General features: G+C 39.0%; 1 protein-coding gene across 1 annotated transcript in view; it reads left to right on the top strand.

Annotated features, from left to right (window-relative positions):
- Positions 1-301: 301 nt before the first annotated feature.
- Positions 302-19,765, top strand: part of LOC144696744 (ataxin-7-like protein 1) — a 61,429-nt gene continuing 41,965 nt past the window's right edge. Inside the window, exons 1-2 of the mRNA XM_078568422.1 lie at positions 302-501; positions 984-1,052. Of these exons, the coding sequence (XP_078424548.1) occupies positions 336-501; positions 984-1,052 (235 nt within the window). The 5' untranslated portion in view covers positions 302-335. The remainder of the gene's footprint in view (positions 502-983; positions 1,053-19,765) is intronic.

Raw genomic sequence — 19,765 nt, 5'->3', positions numbered from 1 at the left:
CCCCTCCCCCTCCCCTATCTCTCTCCTCCCTCCCCCTCCTCTATCCCTCCCCACCCCCCTCCCCCTCCTCTATCTCTCCCCACCCCCCTCCCCCTCCTCTATCTCCCCCCACCCCCTCCCCCTCCTCTATCTCCCCCCACCCCCCTCCCCCTCCTCTATCTCCCCCCACCCCCTCCCCCTCCTCTATCTCCCCCCACTCCCCCTCCCCCTCCTCTATCTCCCCCCACCCCCCTCCCCCTCCTCTATCTCCCCCCACCCCCCTCCCCCTCCTCTATCTCTCTCCACCCCCCCACCCCCCCCTCCTCTCTCCTTCCCTCCCTCCCACTCGGTTGAAGATGGCGGAAGGAGCCGAAGTTGACGTCAGGCTCTGGCGAAGGGAAGCGGAGGAACAAGAAGGCAGAGCAATGGCGACCCTGGAGCGGAAAGTGCCGAGTCCTGAGGCCTTCCTGGGCAAGCCCTGGTCCAGCTGGATCGACGCTGCCAGAGTGCAATGTGCGGACAGTAAGCGGCCTCCCCCCCTCCATCCCCGCGGGCGGCCGGCTGGGCCGGGCCGGGCCGGGCGGTGTGTGTGTGTGTGTCAGGGGCTGCGGGTGGTCCCGGCTCCCCCCGGCCCGGCCCGGCCCCCGGTGTGTGAGAGACAGAGAGCCGGGGACAGAGACCGGGAGCCGGGCTGGGGCTGCATGGGGCTCCCCCCTCACACAGGCGGGGCAGCCGGCCCTGGCCTAGCCCTGGCCCCTGGCCTGGTCTGGTCTGGCCGGGCTGTGGGTGCTGCCTCTCCCTCTCCCTCCTCCCCCTCTCCTCATGAGGGTCACACACTGACTCTCTGCTGTGTGTTACCCCCCATGTGGCTCAGGTAGACAGATAAACACTGGCAATAAGATTGCTTCTTCAGCTAATGATGTGCCACTAATTGAACATCACTACCATGTTGGCTTTATTTCTCTTTTTTTCATTTCTTTCCTTTTCCATTTACTCATGTGCAGATACAGAATCCGAAGACACTGGAAAAGAGGGTGGAAAGAACAGAGAGGTGATGAGGCTTAATAAAGAAGGTAAGGGTGGCAGTGATGCTAAAGGCAACAACACAACATTATCCTGCAAATACAATGTGAAATATAGTTTCCATATGTTAACCAGCTGCCAATCTTTGACAGGTATTGCAATGAATGAATGACAGACTTCTAACACTGATTGCACAATGTTTACATTTGTTGTATTTGTCAATATTGCTCACAGTCTATAGAAGTACAAAGGCATTAAATGCTTTCCATTACACACAACATATAATTTGTGATTGAAAGTTTGATTTTCATTTGATCTTATCTGCAGCTTCAGGATCTCAGTCAATCCTGGTAGCTACTTACATTTTGTGAACTGTATTGTCTTATGTTGATAGAGATGCATTTTTAATGATGCTACCATCACAGGTTTATTTACATGCAGGAATTTTGATATTCTGAAGTTTTGAATACGACATTTCAATGCAATGATTGTGTAAAATGGCTTTAAAATCCTGAACTTTGGACCAAATTCCATTTAATTGCTCATACCAAAAACATATTGGTAGGGATTTGTTCCTGTGTGCAGTTCTGTTGATATGAATTGTCTGAAGTTAAAGGGTGCATTAACACCTAGCCTGCTGAGTTCCAGGGTTAGCTCAGACTAACTCTTTCTAAAGAAAAACAGTGTCATGCTGGCTCCTATGAAAAAGGCTCAAATTCAGCAGATATTGTTCTACCTCTTACATGGGAATGTGATTTTCAGGTTTTAATGGTGAAATTTTCCACTCAAGCTATAATTTTTTAAAAATAAGGTAATGAAGATGTGTCAGTGATAGTCATGTTATCATTAAATATTGTGTCATTTAGAATTTCTTGCTATATATATACAAATGAAGTGTTGAATGGGTTTTACTGATGCTAATTTAAAACCTTGAGTATTGTGCATTCAGTCAATCTGGAGGTTATAGAATCATAGAATAGTTACAGCACAGAAGGAGGCCATTCAGCCCATCATATCTGTGCTGGCTCCTTGAATGAGCAATTCACCTAGTGCCATTCCCCGCCTTCTCCCCATAACCCTGCACATTTTTCCTTCTCGGATAATAATCCAACTTTCTTGAATACCTTGATTGAACCTGCTTCCACCACACTCTCAGGCAGTGCGTTCCAGATCCTAACTACTCGCTGTGTGAAAAAGTTTTTCCTCATCTCGCCATTGCTTCTTTTGACAATTACCAAAAACCTGTGCCCTCTGGTTCTTGATCCTTCCACCAATGGGAACGGTTTTCCATATCTACTCTGTCCAGGCTCCTTTTGGAGTCTTTTGCTGACAGTTAGTCACAGGTATACTCTCATTGTTGTGACATTCCACACCGTGGTCTGTTTCATTGTTTGACATGAGTTAAAATATCTTAATTCTGTATCACCAGTAAAATTACTTTATTTCTGCATCAATCTACAGTGTGATTGAATTACCTAATAGTTTAAAGGTGGAAAGTATTTTCTTTGGTTTCCTCATTTAAGACTTTTTTTTTTCTTTTGAGTTTTACAGTTAATGTTTGCACTTGTATATCACTGTTTTAGAATTGGCAATTCTGAACAAGTGATTTGCACATGTCAGCCTTCACCTTGAGCTGTCTTAATAGCATACCTTCTCCTAATTGGCCTCTATAAAAATAGTAGCATAAAGGAAGTAAAACACAGTGAATTTGCAAATTTTAGAGCTCTTCTTCGATATTTTGTAGTTGTTTTCCCCCCTCTCCAGCCAAAATTTTATATTTTCAGAAGTCTTTAATAAGTTCTATTCATACACTATTATAAATCCCTTCAACCAATTGATCAGTTTTTCTTTGCCTCTTTGTTTAGTTTTTCCTGTTTCGATGTCTTTATGATTTTTGTGGTGAGAGTCCTTTTGACCAGTATTTGGGCTGGGTGAAATTGTTTCTTTTAAAGCTTCAAGGTCACAATCTGATTTTTTTCAATAATTAGGTTTTAACTTAGCTGTATGGCCAGAAAATCAAACAGGCTTTGGGAAGTTTACAGAGGGGTTGAGTTTTGTGAGGACGTGTTTATGAACACATTGGCTCAGCTTTCACCCCTAGCATGCTGTTGACATTTTGGACAGTGTAAGTATTAGCAAAGGTTTATTTTCTGCAAGAGAGGAAGATAAGCAATCTGGAAATAAATCCCATCTGTTAAAAAGAAAAATCACTTTCAGAGGACTCTCTATGAGGTGTCTTGCAAGAGGCTTGTTAGAAAAATGCAGGCATATGGTATAAGGGGAAATCTAGTAGCATGGATAGAAAGTTGGTTGATGGCCAAGAAACAGTGTGGTAGGGTAAATGGGCGTGGCTGAAAGCGAAGAAGGACTGGAATTGGCGTACCCAAGCGTCAGTCCACTTTCGATCTAGGTATGAACAATTGCTTTGGATTTGAATATAGAAAACACAATCTTGAAATTTGTCGATGAAACACAACAGGAGTTTTACCATGCAATGAGGAGGACTTAGGCATAGATAGGTTGGCAGAGAGAGAGACAGATGGCGCATGCAATTTATTGTGGATAAGTGTGAGGTAATACTTTGTGGTAGAAAAAACGATTGTGAATATAGCGAATATACAATTAATGGAAAGAAATGCAAATGTGCGGATGAACATAAAGACCTGGTGGTTCAAGCGTGTAATTCCCTGGATGTGAGTACAAATAAATAAGGCTATTTTCTAAATAAGGACATAAAGTACAAGAGTAAAGAAGTAATGATGAATTTATACGAAACATTGGTTAGACCATAGTTAGACTAGTATGTGCAGCTTTGGGCACCCAATTACAGAGAGGACGTTAAAGCCGTAGAGAGTATATCGAGCAAACACATCAAATATGGGCAGCTATAGTTGTAAGGGTGGGACTGTTTTCAATGGAGCAGAGGAGGCTCAGGAGATTTAATAGAGATTTTGAAAATTCTGAACAATTTTCGACAGAGTGACTTGGGCAAGTCTGTTGCTTCTGGTTGGGAAGTCCGTGATTAATAGTCATTAATTTAAAGTCATCACTAACAGAGTAAGTAGAGAAATTAGGATCAGTATTCCCTCTAAAACTTAGTTGTTGTACAGAGCCAGATTTTTCAAAGTGTGGTACCTTTGGGCTGGGCCTTGCAACTTACTGGGACCATTGGTTAAGATAATTATTTTGCAAATGTTTTGGAGCACAGAATGCTTTTCCACACGGACCGGTGGAGGCAAAGACCATTGCGTACTTTAAGGGAAAATTGGATAAAGATTTGAAGCAGAGCAAGATGCATGAGAGAGGTTGAGCCAGTGGGATTAGTTTTGGATTGTTCTTACAATAAGCCTACACAGACACAACGGGCTGAATGGCCTCCATCTCTGCTTATGTTACAGTTTGGGGAGATTTTGATTTAAAATTATTTATTCAGAGTTAAGTCTCTAAATGTGTATATTTTTATATTTGTTCATGGGATGTAGGTGTTGATGGCAAGGCCAGCATTTATTGCCCATTCCTAATTGCCCTGAAGAAGGTGGTGGTGAACCGCTTTCTTTAGCTGCTGCAGTCCGTGTGGTGTGGATACATCCACAATGCTGGCAGGTAGGGAGTTCCAGGATTTTGACCCAATGACAGTGAAGGAATAGTGATATATTTACAAGCCAGGATTGTGTGTGATTTGGAGAGGAACTTGTAGGTGGTGGTGTTTTCATGTGCCTACTTCCCTTGTCCTAGGCGTTGAAGGTCCTGGGTTTAGAAGGTGCTGTCAAAGAAACCTTGATGAGTTACTGCAGTGTGTTTGGCAGATGATACACACTGCACTCATGGTGTGCCAGTGATGGAGGGTGTAATTGGTAGCCTATCCACCACATAAAACAATCAAGCGGGCTGCTTTGCCCTGGATGATGTTGAGCTTCTTGAGTGTTGTTGGAGCTGCACTCATCCAGGCAAGTGGAGAGTATTCCTGACTTATGCCTTGTAGTTGCTGGACAGGCTTTGGGGAGTCAGGAGGTGAGTTATTTGCTGCAGAATTCCTAGCCTTTGACTTACTTTTGTAGCCATTGTATTTATATAGCTGGTCCAATTACCTATCTAGTCAATGGTGAAGTGAAATTGAACATAATTTCCAACTTTGCATTTTGTGAATTAGCTAAAGAATAATTTTGTGAAATCTCAACAATAATTTACAACTGTATCCTTTATTCATAGCTTTACTTTCTTTTGGTAACAACTGGCAATTGTGATGTTTAACTTCTCTGATATTGGATAACATTTGGAGACCGTTTATACCGTTATGGAGGCAAATTATTAACTTTACAAATTGTTCTTTCAAAATAATTTCATGTTTCCTGTACAATAAATTATTCAGATTTTAATTGCCTTATCAATCCATGTTTATAACCTGAGAGTAATCAAAACAAAATAGTTTCTCTTATGTTAGTAAAATTTATTTGATTGTCAATTGTTAGACTAATAGAAGAAAAAGATAAAATTTGCATTTCACACAGTTTTAACAACAGTTGACTGTGCTGAGTAGTGGGCTCTGACTAATGCTCAAAAACATTGTTTGGAATGTGCTAAGCAAAGATGGGGTATGTTACAAAAACAAAAATTGCTTGAAAAGCTCAGCAGGTCTGACAGCATCTGAGGAGAGAAAGACAGAGTTAACATTTCGAAGTCCATATGACTCTTCTTCAGAACTAAAGAGAAGTAGAAATGTGGTGAAATTTATACTGTTTAAGTGGGGTGGGGCAGGTGAAGCTGGATAGAGGGTCGGTGATTGGTGGAGGCAAAGGAGAGATTGCAAAAGATGTCATAAACAAAAGGTTGAAGGGTGGTGATATTGGCTAAAGGAGGTGCTAATGGTGACATTAAGAGTAGAAAGCAGAATGAGCAAGTAACAGATGGCCCTAGTGGGGGTGGGGTGGGGGGAGGGGTGGGAAAAAGATCGAAATAGGCTAAAAGGTGGGGATAAGACAATGAATGGAAATAAATTTTTTATAATAATAATAGAAATAGACAGGAAAAAATATATATAAAAAATAAATATTTGAAAAATGGGGATCAAAAAGGGGTGAGGATGGAAGAAAGAGTTTATAACATTGAGTTCAACAACTTCTCTGAGAAGTTATTATTATAAAAAATTTATTTCCATTCATTGTCTTATCCCCACCTTTTAGCCTATTTCGATCTTTTTCCCACACCGTCCCCTCCCCCCACCCCACCCGCACTAGGGCCATCTGTCACTTGCTCATTCTGTTTTCTACTCTTAATGTCACCATTAGCACCTCCTTTAGCCAGTATCACCACCATCAACACCCCTTCGACCTTTTGTTTATGACATCTTTTGCAATCTCTCCTTTGCTGCCTTCTATCCAGCTTCACATGTTCCATCCCGCTTAGACAGTATATATTTCACCATGTTTTTACTTCTCTTTAGTTCTGAAGGAGAATCATATGGACTCAAAACGTTAACTCTGTCTTTCTCTCCACAGATGCTGTCAGACCTGCTGAGTTTTTCCAGCAATTTTTGTTTTTGATTCAGATTACTAGCATCTGCAGTATTTTGCTTTTATCATGGGGTTTGTTGTTTGGATTGGGGAAAGTAAAGTTGAAGAGAGAACCCATAGTGTTATGGTAAAGCTATGAAGGAAGCCTGATATTGGCTTAGTAAATACTGTGGATTGTAAATTGCTGTGAACTGCCAATGGATTGGCCTGTTGTTATAAAGGAGTTTTAAACAATCTGCTGATGTTACAGTGCACTAATCGATTATGAAATGAAAAGTAATGTGATAATGGTTATGATATTATAACCAGATTCTTTCACGTTGAGAAATGAGGCAAGGATCAACTTGTTGTGCAAATTGCCACCAAGGTTCAAAACAGCAGAAAAGATCACAAAGTAGATCTGATCATAATAAATAGGTGATGTCAAACTTAATTTTAAAAGAGTTTATATGAAAGAGAAGATAGAGAGTAAGACATTCCACTGTTTTGGAATGTTATAAAGAATTAGACTAGAAGATTTTGTGAATAAAAGTGAGGCTGTCAGTGCCCTCTGAGACCAAGAAGTAAATTAACCAGCAGCTTCCAATATCCGCACATGCGCAGCTAAATCGAGAAATTGCTGTCTGATTTGCTCTGCTCCTTCATAAGCTTTGCATTCAAGCATACAAAGGATGTGAAGTTACGGTATTTATCCACTAGTTAAGCATTGTACACACCAGAAAAAGTTAGGCTTTGTCCATTTGAGCGTAAGTGTATTTTTAATGAGTCTAAGTCTTATTTATTACCAAATAACCTCTCTGCCACTGAAAACTTACTGTTAGAAGTGAGTCTCATTCCTTCAGATTTTAATTATTGTTGCAATTTTATAAAAGTTAAAACTATTTTCTTTCTGTCTCTTTTATCTCTCATTCTTAATATCATCTTTCTTTTCCTCTCTTTCTTCTGCTTTTTGTACATGATTTTACATTGAATTAAATGTTCTAATTTATACTTCCTGGTTTAAACTCTTCAAGCCTCAGTGAGGATTCTTTAATCTCATCAGTTGTGGAGACACACTCTTGCTTGCCCTTTTCACACAGGTCCGCGATCTATTCTGGAGGTCGTGAGCTGTTTTGTTCTCCTCATGACCATAGGTTGCTGTGCTAAAGACTACAAAGAGCCTATGGGCAACTGTTAGCGCAATGAGTGGCAAACACCCTTTATTCACTGTTGACCACAGAACCTGGGCTGGTATATTACAGAAAAGAGACAGAGGAGGAGAATAACATTTGATGTTGGTATTTGGAACTTCAGGAGCAGTTCATAGGACCATGATAGTATTGATAGAAGAGAGAGAAAGCGACGGACAAAAAAGATTGCAACAGCGCAAGGCAGGAAAAGTACGGAAAGACAAAGGTATATCTATCATTGGATATGAAAGAGAATAAGATGTATTGATTCAGCCATTGCACTGAGAGAGATGGAGGTTGTAGGCTTTTATGCTTTGAGGGTACATGATCTGAAGGCAGTTGAACAATATAGGGTGGAATCATCAGAAGAGTGGATAAAGTTGGATGATGAATGGAGGAGGTCATTGATAATTTCAGGTTCTGAAATGACTTGATAGAGAAGATGTTTCCACATGTTGGGGAGATCAACACTGTAGGTGATAAATATGACAATCACCAATAAATCCAATTGGAAATTCAGGAGAAACTTCTTTACCTAGGAAATGGTAAGAATGTGGAACTCGGTACCATAAGGAGCGGTTGAGGCAGCTGATATAGATCCATTTAGAAGGAAGCTAGATAAAAATATGAAGGGAAAATGGATAGAAGGCTATTCTAATAGAGTTAGATGAAGTAGAGTGGGAGGAGGCTCGTAGGGAATATTAATATTGGCATGACCTGTTGGGCTGAATGGCCTGTTTTTGCACCTTTTATCCTATGTAAACACTGACAACCAATTTAAGATCATCAGTCAGGCTCACAATGTAGCTCACTTACACTTACTAAAGGCCACATATATTAATTTGCAGGGACCTGTCCTCTGCAAGAAGAAAAAGTATGTCCAGGTGTTGCGCCTTATTAAAATTAAACAAAAGCATAGGGAACAATGGTCAAGACATTCCCATGGAGAATGTACCAATCAGTTGACTGGCCAACCAATCAACACCCTTTCCTCATGCAGTCTCAATTGTTGTTTCCTTTGAATTTGGTGTTCTTGTGTCTGTGTAGATGAGTGCAAGACGAAAAGCTTCAGCGTGTCTCTCTTTTCGGCAATATTAAAGAGAAACTTGTACTTTGATGTAAGGTTAGAATAAGATTTTGTACATATTTTAAAAATTGCATGAAATATAAATGTAGCATTGAAATGCCAGCAATGGTACAGTTTGATACTCTTTCGAGTTATCAACAGTCACAGATTGCAACTCTTTTGAGTACAGTCACAGTTCTTGGTTTCCAGGAGTGGGACATGAACCCACAACCCTCTGATTCAAAGGCGAGGGTGCTATGAACTGAGCCACAGCTGACACCTCTGGTACAGTTTGATGATGAATAACAAAAGTGAAGGAGTTAATTGACTGTGCACTGAGAGAAGAATTGCTTTATTCACAATATAGGAACACAGAAACATAGGAACACATGGGGACCAGTGCAATTCATCCCCCTCTCTCCCCCATCACCAATACCACCACTGTCTTGGGAATTGAGATAGATTGAAAGTTGGAGTCAGCTTACTTCCCCTTAATCAATCAGACTTGATCATCTTCAAATCTTTGCTAACTTTGCCAAAGTGTAAAACTTACCTAAAATTTTATTTCTTGTGGTCACTTTAAAAGTTGTTAGTTTACTCACATTCTTTTTTGTGTTGCGTGGTGCTTCAATTGTTTCACGTATCCAGAATGTGTCCATTCAGCATATGTACTTCTGGATATTCATTAAAGCTTAAATGCAGTGTGCTGAAGGGCAGCATAGTGTAGACAGTATGATAAAGTTTTGACAAATTCTGAGCCAATGATTCATCCTTGATCTACAAGTGTCATTTGTAGGCAAAGTTAAGCATTAGTTCAAGTGTTCTGTTCAACAGCTTGTATTCTTGCTGCAAGACTGCTGAAAACGGCTTTCAGCTCTCCTTGAGGGAAGTTCTCTTTTCAGTTACGTACTGTGGTTGTGACTTACTCGGGTAAAATAAAAATAAATAAATACATTTGTCATGTTACATAAACGTGGATAGATGTAGCTCAGTGAAAAATGAATTGTAATTGGTTTGCTTTGAGTCACGGTTGATGCCTTTAGAAGTTAAATATTTGTCCAATGGCAATATTCATTCAAGTTGGGTTGTAATGTACCAGCTCCATACTTAATTTTAACTTTGTTCTCTTTTGAATTATGTAAATGTGGATTGAATATTCTGATGCTGGTCTTTTCTTATGTACACCAAGATGATATTTAGACAGAGCAATATATTTCATGTTATTTAGACGGTTAAAAAAAAAATCATCCACGAGTAACAGGAAGGTTTTCTTTAATGTAATGTTGTCTATCCAGGTCTTGAAGAAGCATCAGATTTATGTGACTCACTCATTTTTTCCCTTGATCTTGCCTGCATGTACTGAATCCCTCCATCATCCCCCCCCAACCACCTCCAAAATTCAGGAATCCTCTGTGAATAACTCCTCTTCAACCCCTTAGAGAGTGAGCCTATATATGATAAAACGCATTTGTATTCTGCACCTTTGGTTAAGTTTTCATGTATTTTTCCTGGCTGAATTTCTCCGCCTGCTTTCCTGAAGGCACTGACTCAGTTAGGATATGGTTTGGCAGGCACCTCATTCAGGTAGCCATTATTCAAGAGTCGGTCTGGAAATGGAATGACAGCAGAATTCATGAACTTGGCGGTGAGTGCTGACAGGATCATGGCATCACAACCAAGCAGAATGCTGAATATGCACTTCCATCAGGAGCAGAATTTTCCCTTTCTTAACCACTTTTGCCTTTGTTTGGCTGGAGTCAGTTAATTCAGACTAAGATTCACTGATGAAATTCTTTGAGCCATTGAGAGAGCTCCTATAATATACTTAATAAACCACTTGTCGATTTCTTATGAATAACTAGATAATCAGTTTCAATTATATTAGTTGAGGGATGAATATTTGCCAGCACACTACGTAGAACTCCCCCGCTTTCCTTTGAAATAGTGCTATGGGATATTTTACCTGTGAGGGCAGTGGTTTTACATCCCATCCAAAAGCTGGCACCTCTGAGAGTGCAGTGCTCTTTCAGTACTGCACTGGATTGTCAGTCTCCCAAATTCTGTGAATCAAAGACTGAATTATACTCGCATGCAGCTGCCATTCATTAACTCAGTTTCTCATTCGCGGGTTACAAGATATAATCCCATGCATCTCAAGTATTATTGAATGACTCACGAATTGAAGAACGTGTAATTGATGTGCTTGCTGATGTGACAAATTGGCAATATTGTCCCCCATTTCATTATTCCTAAGCCAGATATTCGAACAACACATTCATGTGGATTGCTGATAGTAAAAATGATGCTCATGTCTACGGTGACCTAAGGTCATGTAAATCATGAGCATTACTCCCTGGCCACTAAATATCCCACTGAGCATATCTCATTGTTCAGGAAATCACAGATGTGGTTTAATTAGTTTTACGGCATGTGATTAACTACACAGCCAAGTAGTGATTTATTTAACCTGTAAAAAGGTAAAGTGTTGACAGAATTAATCAGCACAATATGTGAAGTGACTACTTGCTGCCATTTGCTTACAGTCGCTCTTCAAAATACAATTTAATATCTGATAATGATACTGGCAGCCAGGATGGCACCTTTCAAGCTTGTACAGTTTAATTGATTAATGAAATATTTGCAGATCCATATTATACAATATAATAATGAAAATTAGATGATCCTTTTAAGGTTGACCATCATGAACGACTTAAAATAATCACCAACATATTTGATAAAGGAAAACACAACCTTTGATGAACACTTTATTCAGTTTATAGGAACTCATCATTTCAAGTTCTACTACAAAAATAATGGTGCTTCACTTACCTTAGAGGTTATATGTAGATACTCTTATCTACTAGTCTATCTCTCCTATTTGAAGCTTTGTGACTGTGGGAATTTATAATACGATTTTGGAGAGTGTGTAATTGTAGAGCATCTGCTGTGTTAGCAATGCGTACATGTTGTACCCAGCTCACTCCCTGGGCTCTCTTCGTACTTTGCTTGCTCCTGGTTGTTTTTGACTCAGCTATGTTTCATTTCTTACCTTGCCTATGTTCTGTGAGTTTCTAGCCCCATGTAGTGCACTGCCCAGACCTGCTCGTTGTAGAATGTCAAACCTCACTCCTTGTGTTCAGCAACGATGTTTCATTTATGGATTAGCTGACTATTTGTATTTGGGTTGGTCCAACATCAGAAAGTCTTAAATTCATCAGGAGTGCTGATTAGTAAGGAGATGGAAATGATTTTGTGTTGAAGTGTTACTTGATCTGATCTATAATCCTGTATTCCACATTCTTGTATTCAAGCCAGGACAAAGTTGGATTTTCATCTTTTTGCCTCTTTACCTGAATGGAGTTAGTCAATTCAACAAAAGGTTTTACAATGTTGTAATATTGTTTACATTCTTAAGGACTTTTCTATTTTCTGATATTTATTGAGTACTTGTGAAATAATGGATATTACAAAGTCATGGAACTTTAAGACGCTTATATTCTTTTTTAAAAGTACTATACTAAGACTGCAGTCTAAGTAATCCACTGTCATCCCTTGTGTAATATTGTACTGCTTCTGAAAGTGTGGCAAAGATGCTGCTACTGTCTGTTGCTTGGAAAAATGATGTCCACTGTATTTGTTCTGTTTTTTTTTTGCTTCTTTATTCTTTCAAGGGATTTGGGGGTTGCTGGCAAGGCCAGCATTTGTTTCCCATCCCTGATTGCCCTCGAACTGAGGGCAGTTAAGAGTCTACCACATTGCTGTGGGTCTGGAGTCACATATAGGCCAGACTGGGTGAGGATAGCAGATTTCCTTTCCTAAAGGACCAGGTTAGTAAACCCAGATGGGTTTTTACAACAAAAAATGATAATTGTCATCGTCCCCATTTCTGAGATCAGCTTTATATTCCAGATATATTAATTGAATTTAAATTCCACCAGCTGCTGTGGTGGGATTTGAACCCACATCCCTAGAGCATTAACTTGGCCCTCTGGATTACTAGACCAGTTACATTACCACTCCACCACTATTTGTGGGGTGGGGGGGGTTTCATTTTCCTGAGGGATTTTGCCGCTTCAAAGCAGTTCAGAGTTATGATAGCAATTCAGCATCAGAATCAAAACAAACATTAAGACTATAGTGTTTTGTATTTCAGTTTGCATTAATAATCAGTGTTCTTTATTTTTGAGGCTTTTATAACATTCTACACTAGAGGGAGATTTCTGCACCACTATCCAATTAGAATGCATTTTCGGAATGTTATATATTCAGAAATAGTCCATTTTAATTGTCCAAACATTTAAATTAAGCAGCATCAAAATAACAGCGAGATAATTCAATGATTAATCAAAAAATAGAAAATTTTAATTGGTGTTGACTCTCTGCATACCTATTTCTTAAACTCTATAAGCTTCCTGGAAAAGCACATATAGAGATTTTGATCTGCAGGTTTTATGATAGAAGTGGAGGTGCATATTTTGAACGATATTTGGTACTTAAAATTTGAGCTATCAATAAGTGTCAACATTTTCACAAAAATGTTATTATTAGGAGAGCATGCTGGTTTAATGTTTGGATTGGTTGAAATTTCAATAATTTCTTTATGATGGTATAGGAAATGCTTTCTATGTGTTTGACAATTGTGTATAGGTCGTAATTCAACAGAAGCTTTCAGAAAATCAGCTTCGTAGGTACTGAAGAAAATGGGAAATGCAGCATGACCGTTGACACTTAAACAGTTAAAATTGTCAGCTGCTTTGGTCTGGTTTGCTTTTGCCAGGTTTTACAAATAGGGACAACAATCATTCAATTCTTTAAGCTATGACTGCATGATAACTCATAAGTTATTTTAATCTTTCATAAATCACTGGTTAGGTCACATTAGAAAAAATGTTCGCAGTTTTGAGAACCTTCCATTCAGAATGGCTTTGATAGATTGGAGAGGGTTCAGAGAAGAGTGATGAGAATGATTTCAGAACTTAAGAGCTCTAAATTCTGAAGAGAGGTTGACTGTACCAATGTTCTCATTGGAGTAAAGGAGACAGAAGGAATATCTTCCATGTTTTTAAAATGTTTGATAGAATAGATAATATATACAAGATATTTAACTTAGATTTTGGGCCTAGAACTAGAGAATTGTGTATATTTAACAAAGAACCTTAGATCCAGTGTTTTGGGAAAGTACAATAAACACACGTTAACTAGATGAAAGAAATACATTATAAAGAGTGTTTTGGTTTCTTAGCTGGATCAAACAGTTGGTTGCTGTACTTCACTGAGATTTTAAAAAACATCTTGTATTTTTTTGGCACCTGTGATGGTCTCAGGACATCCCAAAGCGCTTTACATAAAGCCAGTGAAGTACTTTTGAAGTTTTGTCAGTATTGTAATGTAGGAAATGTGACAGTCAACCCTAAACATCAATGGTTTATATCCACCTGGGAGGGCAGACAGGGTCTTGGTTTAATACCTCACCTGAAAGCACATCCCACAGTGCAGCATTCCCTCACTACGACACTGGAGTGTCAACCTAGATTTTGTAAACTGCATAATTCTTGCAAAATTTGAAAAAAAGAGAGCATAATTGCATAATAAACTGGTGGCAACACAGTGCTGTTCCCCCAACAGGACAGAATGACACTCGTCAGCAACTCTGTAGATTTACAAACTAAGGTTCATGATCCCCCAGAGGAGTTTATGGGATCATCACATTTCTGTCTGGACACGTTGGGCATTATCTCTCTGGAATTCTGGAAGTCTTTTTCTTCTTTTGTTCACTTGCCAGCATTATTTCTATTGCTGTGTGTGTAATATGTGTATATTTTGTCTGTTTCCACTCTGTCAACTTTCTCTGTTAGAAATTCCTATGTCCACCTGTAGATTTGCTGAAATTGTTTCCACCAGGGGAGAGTGTAATGTAGTGCCATCACTGGTAAGAGGGTTTCATTACAATGTGACATGCTTACACATTTACCTCTGCCACTGAAGGTTGTGGATTGTTTCAGCTGCTGTGATGGAATTTATCACAGATGTCTAAATGTGAGCAAGTTTTCAGATCAGGTTGTTGGATGTGTAATGGCCTGAAGCTTCCTCAGTGAAATGGAAGCTCTGAATAAGAAGAATTATTTTTCCAGCTTTGTAGTTACAGGGCACCAACCAGCAGGGAAAATATTCAAGGAAGAGTTGTATAATTGTAATAACGTTGAGTTAACACAGCATGATGGAGGTATGCATTCTACTGAGTGCCCTCTTTACTTGTTTCCACTGAAAGTGTAAATATGGGAATTTCTAATGGAAAATACATATTAAAAAAAAGGACAGGATATATGACTTCCAAATGCGAAGAATTGCATCTGTTTGCCCTGGTTTTGTTATTCTACCCTTTCTTCCACTGAAGATGGCGTGGAAACTAGCTAAGTAAACCTGTCAACTGTTATGGCCTCCTGACAATTGTGTGGTTGCAGTACCTTCACTGGAATGTGTTGCAGAATAACAACTTTCATACAGCTGCTTTATTGTACAAATGAAGAAGGGAATTTAAGCACTTTGGGATGTTTTCCTTTGTTAAAGGAGCTTTGTAATCGCACTTTGATTTTGTAATAACAGAAAATGTTGACAGTCTACACCATTTAACAAGTTACTTGCCAATCTCCTGTGGAGAAGATGATCTCCATTTTCCTTGTTTCTGTTTCATTCTTGTTGCTTTTTTTTAGTCTCTCCTCAGTTCTGACTACCTTCCCCTTCTGTCCTTTCGTTAAATCTATTTTTGCTTCTCTTTTCTTCTCTACTGTCAGGTGGTAAGTGGTATACAAACATGCGAACAAGGAGCAAGAGTAGGCCATTCAGCTCCTCGAGCCTGCTCCGCCATTTAATAAGATCATGGTTGATCTGATAGTAAGCTGAAATCTACCGCCGATAACCTATCACCCCCTTGCTTACCAAGAATCTATCCACCTCTGCCTTAAAAAATATTCAAAGACTCTGTTTCCGCCACCTTTTCAGAAAGAAAGTTCCAAAGACTCACGACCCTCTGAGTGAAAATATTTCTCCTCATGTCTGTCTTAAATGGGTGACCCCTTATTTTTAAACAGTGTCCCCTAGTTCTAGGTTCGTAGGGTCACTGTATGTCATGATATAGTGAGAACCTGGAGAGCATATAGACTGGAGGGAAAATATGGCCACCAGCTACTTCCTTCCCATATCCTCCCACATACTAATGCCCATTATTTTCCCTGTTTCCTCACCCTCCTATGACCCATGTCAGAAACTGTTTGACTACCTTTCTTTCTGATTTTCTCTGTCTCATTGTTGTTAGAAATTAGAATCACACAGTTTATAGAAATTTAGTAAGCCATCAGCATAGACTTTTTCTAACTTTTTTTTTCTGAAACTGGAAGCATCACTATCACTAAGAAAGATTCAATTTCTCTATCATCTCTGTGTCGCGCTGTCTTTTCCTGAACTCAACGTGTGTCTCTTTCCTTTGTAATAATCATAGACATCAATGGTTACAAACGGGTGTGTCATAATAGTTATTTTCTTGCGCGCTTTCCCTCTCTCTTTCTCAATCTTTCTCTCTCACAAACGCTGTTGTGATGTGGCAGATGATGTGTACCAGGCGGAGCAAATCCACAAGGGAAACTTGGTTGTGCTTGGTCGCGCTATCACAACGGTTTCCACCAAGACCTTTAGAGATTTTAAAAATTAAATTAAAATAATTATTAACAAAATAAAAGATTTTAAGCACATATATAGGACTACAACTACGTAATACTATAATAACTCCTAAAATTCCTAATTAACCTGACTCCCAGTTACACAGCCCCCTTAAGGCAACAGTCCAAAATAGATTTTAGATTTAAAACAAAACCAACAAGTTAACACAGTACCCACTTGAGAGTGAATTCCAAATGGGTTTCTCCAACTTCAGTTACTAGACACAGCTGACTTTTATGCATAAATGGCTGGAGACTTCTTGAAGGCTGTTTCACGCACTCCTGTTAAATCTTACCTGGCTCTTTCCTCACATAGCCTTTCATTCTCTTTTATATATGTTTCTCTCTCTTTAATATGTAAATTCCATTGTCCCCTATGTCTTTGGAACGGTACCTTTCCCATAATATAAAAACTTCTATGTTGGCAATATTGTCAGTAACCTTTGGGAAAAATAAACATGCTTCTTAGCCTTGCTTATCTGGCTAGTTGTAAACAGACTAACATCCCTTTGAAGTCCGAACAATCCCTTCACTTATCTAAAAATGCAAATTGCCTTCACACCTTACATGTTAAGCTAGCATCCCTGTTTACTCATTAGCATTTCAAACACATTTCTGCATCTAACTTCTTTTAATAATTCCAAGCTTGAAGTCTACCTGACTCCGAATGTAATTAAATCTCACAGATAGAACCACCTACACTCAGACCCATAAACCTACTTTACAATAAACCAGAAAAATATTATGAAAATTGTTATACTTCCATAACAACACACACACGTGAACAAACACGCATCCTCTCTGCTCCTTTCTCAAAAGAAGTTAAAATAAATTGTGCCTCAATTTTTTTCTTGAAATTATTTCTAAAAAGTTAAGCAGAAATTGCCAGAAGCTGAAGAAAAAACAGCGTTCCATGTAGCTGGCTGAACATTTGTAAACCATTGTGGGAAATTAACTACACTACATAGGTTTTTATGCTTGTACTGCACAAATAGGGTTTGCATTTCATGAAGATATTAAAAAGTACAGAACTTATTAGCATGTTATTGTAAAAAATGTTTTCATTTGGACTTGATCCTTTCTTAGAACTTTTAGTTATTGAGTTATTTATAGTTATTTAGTTATTGAAATTTTAGTTATTGAGCAAAAAATGGCAGTTGAAAGCAATTTTTAGAAAACAGTTTGAGAATTGGGACTAGTTTGTGGAGTCAGAATGATTAACTTGTACCATCACTATAAACCTGGATACAAGAATTTATGGAAAAGTTAATACCAAGTGTGACAAACATATGACAGCAGGAGAGTCAACTGGGAAGTGTGTGAAGCTGTAAGATTTTTTAATCCAATGCAAATAGAATAAAACATTGCTTTTATTCATGGTTGGTAAGGGGCAATAATGCAGTTCTTTGATTTACCATTGTGTTTCACCACAGAATATAAAAAACAAATTCATTAGCTGTGATTTCCTACATCTCTAACTTTGATAAGAGACAGATGTTCTAAGGGTGGGGGAAGAAAAATAGGATCAGAAGCGAGACTGAAGAGGACAAATAAGGGAAGGAATAAGTTAATCATGGAAACCGACTCACCTGTTCAAACAATTAAGTGTTTGTAGAAGTGTTGGAATGGTATTGCTCCCTAATCTCATAATTCAAGTGTAGTTTTGCATTTGGGAGGGTGATCAACAGAAAGAGGCGTAACATATTTTGATTAAATCCAACTGTTTTTGGCTGCTGAAGACTGATTTTGCTAATGAAAGATTTAATCTTTTGAAAAGGTTTGAACCTGAATTAAACAGCCATCTTCTATTAGTAATTGATTAAAAATAAAATTGTAGAATCATTGAACAAATAGTTATATGTGAGGATAATTATATGTGAGCATAATTATAATCATTATTTTAAGCTAACCCAATAGTTTTGTGTTTTAACTGCAAACCAGTTGGGATCAATTATCATCTAAAAAGCTTGCATGTCTTTTTACATATATTTAAAGCATTTATTTCCTACGTCCTCTGACTGGTACATTATCCAGGAGCAGGACAAGGAAGGATATGATTAACGTGGCCTAGTGCACTGTGCATTAGCAACAACCAAGAAATATGCCAGTCAAAACCCGCTAAGAATAATATGATGAGCTGACAATTCCATGCACCAATTGATGCTACAGCTTTTAGTGTCTCCATTGTTAAAGAGTTCTTCAGGAAAAGGTATCTTTGTATTGCTGATGTTCACAGGGAATTTAGATTCCTCTGCTATTAATGTGCAGTACTGAGATAGCTGCTTGTAAGAATCTGTTTTTCAAAGTTCTATGCCTCTGGATTCTCAGAAGATGCATGAGGATCTCTCTCAATGGCTTAGTAAGGTTGTTACACTGCATGATGTGGAGCTGATCGATGTTCCCTCTAACTTCTGTTTGCTGTGTGGAGCTAGCTCATTGCACTGTGTAATCCCTTTATGATTGACACACTGTGCACACCTTAAAGGAAACGCTGCTTGTGTGCAGCCTGTTTGTTCCCTGCACAGCACGTTCCCAATTGCTGCGCTGCACAGGTTAATGGGAAAATGGTGCTGTTGTATGCCAACCAGAAAGTCACAGGTTCAACTCCCAGTTCATACTTAATTAGCTGATCTTAACAGAGTTGTGGGCTAGGGAGTAGAAATTCTGACAGGTTTTGCACTACTAATTGTTTCTAATGGACCCTTCCTACCCACCTCCCACCCACAGTGGAAGGTGCATATATGTGGATACCACATGGTGGCAGCAAAAAAAACCTCTTTTGATGCCCTCCATAGTTGAATAGCAAGCCTGTAGTTACCATTCCGGATCGCACGTGAAGAATGATTACTTGACCATAGAGCGAGAGGTCACTAGCATCTGTGGAATTGCGACCCTAAGAGTAGGGGAAAATATTTGGTAATAAAGTTATCATGAGTTGTAAGGTCAATTTACATATGCAGATGACTCTTTTATTACTTATGGCAATATTGCTGAACTTGAAAGTATTATTCAATTACTTAGCAAATAGTGAATAATGAAACCAAAGGCAAAGAACGGGTCCAGTTTAGGGTTTTTGAACAAAAAAATTGCAATGGTTACAGAAAGGTGGTACAGTCTGGGGATGAGACCAGCCGTGGACTGGTGTTGGGTTGGATGGACCTGGAGAGGTTTCAATCTGTGGGTAGACCTAGGCTTGAATGTATGTTTGCTCTTCCTATCAATGTGATTGGTGGAATTCACTTTGTGTTGGTGCTGGTGGGGATTTCATTGCCAGGTCACACCTCAGAAAACCCTCCAAATAACACC

The sequence above is a fragment of the Cetorhinus maximus genome, chromosome 22, assembly GCF_964194155.1.
Source record: "Cetorhinus maximus chromosome 22, sCetMax3.hap1.1, whole genome shotgun sequence".
In the NCBI taxonomy this organism is placed as follows: Eukaryota; Metazoa; Chordata; class Chondrichthyes; order Lamniformes; family Cetorhinidae; genus Cetorhinus; species Cetorhinus maximus.
Note: the sequence above shows the minus strand (reverse complement) of the source record. Positions and strands in the feature narration are given on the sequence as shown.